Consider the following 5,398-nt stretch of genomic DNA (forward strand, 5'->3'; position numbering starts at 1 on the left):
AGACAGACAGACAGACACGGTGTGGCAGTGCGGAGGGTCGGGGTGGATGTGCGAGGGGGAGGCAGTGTGTCTGTGAACACAGCGGGGCGGCTCCAGCTCAGATTCCCGCACTCAGTGTGTCCGCGGGTGAACACTCCCCCCTCACTCCCCGTCCTCTCTGAATCACTTTCATTCCCCCCCCCCAAAAAAAATCCTCAATACGTTTAATATTTGCAATTTGTATTGGAAGGTGGAAAATGCAAGCTTTTTTAAAAGGACCTGGAGTAAACAGCTCAAAACCAGCGAAAGAAAAAGCTGCAGCAGGAACCAGTGGAGAGAACAAAAAGCAAAAACCAGTTCCATGGGTGGAGAAATAGTAAGAAACTAACTCCAGATGATGCTTTGTGTAGTGCCATGTGTCCTTTTCTCTCAGGATTATCTGGGTGATTAGAAATGCTGGCTGTGTTTCTGAGTCTGTAATCAATCAATTGTTATAGTTTGAGGTGATTGTCTTTTTTTTTTGTCCATGAGAGAGAGTCAGAGGTGAACCTTCCCCTGCTTGTAGAGATCTTAAAAGCACAGTTCTTAGCTGTTACCTAGTCTCCTAAAATATGCCAAGTACTAAACCATTGGAAATCTTTTGCTTCAGGACCGTAATAAAGGCTCTCATGGTATTACTCTCTTTTTCACTTGCCCCTCTCTTGGGTCACATGCTGCTGTAGGTCAGAAAGTTGGAGCTGTGGGGGGGTGGTTGCCAGCAGTCAGATGCCAAGCTCAAGCAGGTTCCAGAGGTGTGCACAAGAAGATCAAGGTGCTTGGTTTCTGCTCAGTAACTGGTTCTGATAGTGGTCACCATGGGAACCTGTTGTGTGAATTACGGGCACAAGCATGCTTTCTGTCATTTTGTTTTTTGTTGACATTTAGGCATCCTGCACTAAAATCAACATTTACATGTGAATGATGTGAAGTTGACATTTCATATGAGAATAATAAAAATTAGGAAATTTTGGACAAGAGTAGGTTTCAAAAATTATACTGTGAAAACCTTCATAATAGCCAATGTTATAAAATTGATTACATTAATTGTGATTGCTTTTTCAAAAACTGCATTTCATTTATATTAACACTGTCCTCTGAAATAAAATGTCTGTTCAGTATTCATAGAGTGATACAACATGGAAACAGACCCTTTGGTCCAACCATGTTCCTAAACTAAACTAGTCCCACCTGTCTGCTCTTGGCCCATATCCCTCCAAACCTTTCCTATTCATGAATTTATTCAAATATCTTTTAAATGTTGTGAGTGTATCTGCATCCATCACTTCTTCTGGCAATTCATTCCACACAAGAACCACGCTCTTTAAAAAAGTTGCCCCTGTGTCCTTTTTAAATCTTTCTCCTCTATGTTCCCTAGTTTTGAACTTCTCTACCCTAGGGAAAAGCCCCCTTGTCATTCACCTTATTTATTCCCCTCCTGATTTTATAAACTTCCATAAGGTTACCCCTCAACCTCCTACACTCAAGTGAAAAAAGTCCCAGTCTGTTTTTAAATCTCAAACCCTCCAGTCCTGGTAAATCTTTTCTGAACCCGCTCTAGTTGTAATATAACAGGGTGATCAGAACTGCACACAGTATTGCAGAAGATACTTCACCAACATCCTGTACACCCACAAAATGATATCCCAAAGATCTGAGCGATTCCTTAGCCTCTTAAATATGAGTTGCCCTGAGGGTTTCTCCGAAGGATAGTGGAAGCTTCTCATCAGGTAAAGTGAGTAAAGAAGGAATGCTGAGACATGACTGATTGCTTCGCACCTGAAAAGAAAATATTTGTCTTTTCCTTGATTGCATCACGATGCATGAGAATTACTCATTAATTTCTTTTCGTGATTTGATAGATGGATGCAATTCGTACCAAATAAATTTGTGTGTTTGAAGTGAGATTCTGCTCGAGTCTGTCTTCTTACTTGTCTTTTGCCTGCAGCCGTCCAAAATGTGTCTCCGAAGTGGCCTTTCAGGAGGAGGTTGTGGCTGTGCTAAAAAAGTCACTCGAAGGAGCAGATGTGAGTGTCCAGTCTACTGCAAATACTTATTAATTCCCAGCTCAGTACCTTTTCAAATAGATGTATCACAATTTAAAAAAAATATTCCTGCTCCTCTTCCTAAACTGCAGTTCTTTCAGAATTAAATTGTGAAATCTGTGAGGAAACTAAATGTAATATCTCCAGTTTGCAGATGACACAAAGGGTTGGAGGGGAGCGGTAAGGAGGATGTGGTGATGCTTTACTGTGATGTGGACAGACTGAGTGACTGGGTAAATGTATGGCAGATGCAGTATAATGTGCACAAATGTGAGGTTATCTACTTTGATAACAAAAACATGAAAGTAGGTTATCATCTGATTGGTGATACATTGAGAAAGTGGGAGATATAATGAGACTTTGTTCACCAATCACTGAAGGTAAGCATCTAGGACCGACAGGTGGTGAAGAAGATAAATGGTATGTCGGCCTTCATAGTGAGAGGATTCGACCAGGGATATCTTGCTGCAATTGGATGGGGCATTGGTGAAACTGCACAAAACTGCAGTTTTGGTCTCCTTATCTGTGGAAGGATGTTCTCTCGATGGAAGGAAAGTTTCCCAGACTAATTCCTAGAATGGCAGGTCTGACTATGAGGAGAGACTTGATTGGTTAGGACAGTATTCACTGGAGTTTAGAAGAATGAGAGGGGTATCTCGTGGAAATCTATAAAATTCTAACTAGACAGAATAAATTCAGGAAAGATGTTCCTGTTGATTGGAATCCAGAACCAGATCTCGGTCAAAGCAGCATTCCCTCTAATTTTCTTCATGGTTGTGTAGACCTCTCGCGTCTGTACACAGCTGTGACTCGTGGAACCAGAGGTCGGTGCTGAAATCAACCTGACAATCCAGTCTCCCAGTATTCCGTGAGATCTAACCTTGCTAATCAGTCTCCCATGGGGAACATTGTCGAATGCCTTACTGAAGTCCATATAGATCACATCTACCGCTCTGCCCTCATCAATCCTCTTTGTTACCTCCTCAAACAACTCAATAAAGTTTGTGAGACATGATTTCCCACGCACAAAGCCATATTGACTAGCCCTAACCAGTTCTTGCCTTTCCAAATACATGTACGTGCTGTACCTCAGGAATCCCTCCAACAACTTGCCCACCACTGAGGTCAGGCTCACTGGTCTATAGTTCCCTGGCTTGTCGTTACCACTCTCCTTATACAGTGGCACCACGTTTGCCAACCTCCAGTCTTCCGGCACCTTACCTGTGACTATCGATGATACAAATATCTCAGCAAGAGGCCCAGCAATCGCTTCTCTAGCTTCCCACAGTGTTCTAGGGTATAGCTAATCAGGTCCTGGGGATTTATCCACTTTTATGCGTTTCAAGACATCCAGCACTTCCTCCTCTGTAATCTGGACATTTTGCAAGATGTCACCATCTATTTCCCTGCAGTCTACATCTTCGGAATATTGTGTGCAGTTCTGGTCTCCTTCCTATCGGAAAGATGTTGTGAAATTTGAAAGGGTTTGGAAAAGATTTACAAGGATGTTGCTAGGGTTGGAGGATTTGAGCTACAGGGAGAGGCTGAACAGGCTGGGGCTGTTTTCCCTGGAGTGTCAGAGGCTGAGGGGTGACCTTATAGAGGTTTCTAAAATTATGAGGAACGTGGATAGGATAAATAGGCAAAGTCTTTTCCCTGGGGTCGGGGAGTCCAGAACTGGAGGGCATAAGTTTAGGGTGAGAGGGGAAAGATATAAAAGAGACCTAAGGGGTAACTTTTTCTCACACAGGATGGTACGTGTATGGAACGAACTGCCAGAGGAAGTGGTGGAGGCTGGTACAATTACAACATTTAAGAGGCATTTGGCTGGATATATGAATAGGAAGGGTTTGGAGGGATATGGGCCGGGTGCTGGCAGGTGGGACTAGATTGGGTTGGGATATCTGGTTGGAATGGACAGGTAGGACAGAAGTGTCTGTTTCCATGCTGTGCATCTCTATGACTGTATGTGCAGGTTAGGTGAATTGGCCATGCTAAATTGCCCATAGTGTAGGTTAGGGGTGCGTAGGTTAGTTGCATTAGTTGGGGTAAATATAGGATAACAAAGTAGGGATTGGGTCTCGTGGGTTACTCTTTGGAGGGTCGGTGTGGATTTGTCGGGCTGAAGGGCCTGTTTCCACACTATAGGGATTCTAATTGCTGTGTGCGGAACTTTGGAATGACTGAGCACACTCAGCTGAATGGAACATGGAATTTAAGGATAGAGGGTAGGCCACTTCGGACTGAGGTGAGGAGAAATGTATTCACCCAGAGAGTGGGGAGCTTGCAAAATTCACTACCACGGAAAGTGTTGGAGGCTAAAACATTTTCAAGAAGGAGTTGGATAGACCTCATAGGGCTGAAGTCATCATATGGTACAAGGCAAAAACAGAACAGGGTACGGAGTTGGATATCAAATGATGGAACAGAAGGGCTGCATGGCTTACTCCTCCTGTTTTCGATGTTTGAAGAATCTTTTCCTGGCAGACCTTCTGTTCCTATTTTCATTCAAAAAAACTACACGGAAGAATATGTGACACACCAACAAACCTAATTATTGAGACCTCACCTTCAATGCAATCTGTCTAATCTGTTCTATTTTTTCTTTTCAGTGACTTTGCTTTCCCAGTGTCAGTGCTAAGTGTTTTTTTTTCTGTTTGTGATGCACAGTTTGTAATGCATCCAATATTTGTCAGATTTAAATAGTCATTTTTAACGTGAGAGATTAACCACCACTATTCACCAGTTGGGGTGGAGGGTATGTATCGGTGCAATGCATCAATGCTCACTGACTGTCTGCATGACCTCCATCACTGGCTAGTAAACAGGTAGCATGAATCGTGGCTGATTTTCCCTCCCAGCACAGAGGCACCTAGAGACCACTTGTAACTCCATTAGTGACCAGATATCTTCAGTTTAATGCACTCAGTGTAGGACAGAGGCAACCACAGACCAAACTGTTCTGAACATTCTGCTGGACAAAGTTACCAAACGGATAGTTTGATTGTGTAAAATTCAGGATATTTATACCTCTTCTGTCTGAGCTGAGATTATCCTGTAATTGTAAGTGCTTGCAGAGAAGACATTGTTTTATCCTATCACAGCTTGAAGAAGAAAAAATATGTTCTAATAAATGGCACTAAAATTGGAGGTGTAGTGGACAGCGAAGAAAGTCACCTCAGATTACAACAGGATCTGGACCAGATAGGCCAATGGGCTGAGAAGTGGCAGATGGAGTTTAATTCAGATAAATGCGAGGAGCTGCATTTTGGGAAAGCAAATCTTAGCAGGACTTATACACTTAATGGTAAGGTCCTAGGGAGTGTTGCTGAACAAAG

The 5,398-nt window shown here is 42.9% G+C and overlaps 1 protein-coding gene across 3 annotated transcripts in view; it reads left to right on the forward strand.

The window, feature by feature from the left end:
- Window positions 1-5,398, forward strand: part of rfc4 (replication factor C (activator 1) 4) — a 43,013-nt gene that overhangs the window by 4,665 nt on the left and 32,950 nt on the right. For 2 of the 3 annotated variants that reach the window (XM_043702836.1, XM_043702834.1), the window contains exon 2: window positions 230-355. In XM_043702836.1, coding sequence (XP_043558771.1) covers window positions 230-355 — 126 coding nt within the window. Of the gene's footprint in view, window positions 1-6; window positions 20-229; window positions 356-1,963; window positions 2,043-5,398 lie in introns of those variants that run through there. The other variant, XM_043702833.1, reaches the window with a different exon arrangement.

The sequence above is a fragment of the Chiloscyllium plagiosum genome, chromosome 13 (assembly GCF_004010195.1).
Source record: "Chiloscyllium plagiosum isolate BGI_BamShark_2017 chromosome 13, ASM401019v2, whole genome shotgun sequence".
NCBI lineage: Eukaryota > Metazoa > Chordata > Chondrichthyes > Orectolobiformes > Hemiscylliidae > Chiloscyllium > Chiloscyllium plagiosum.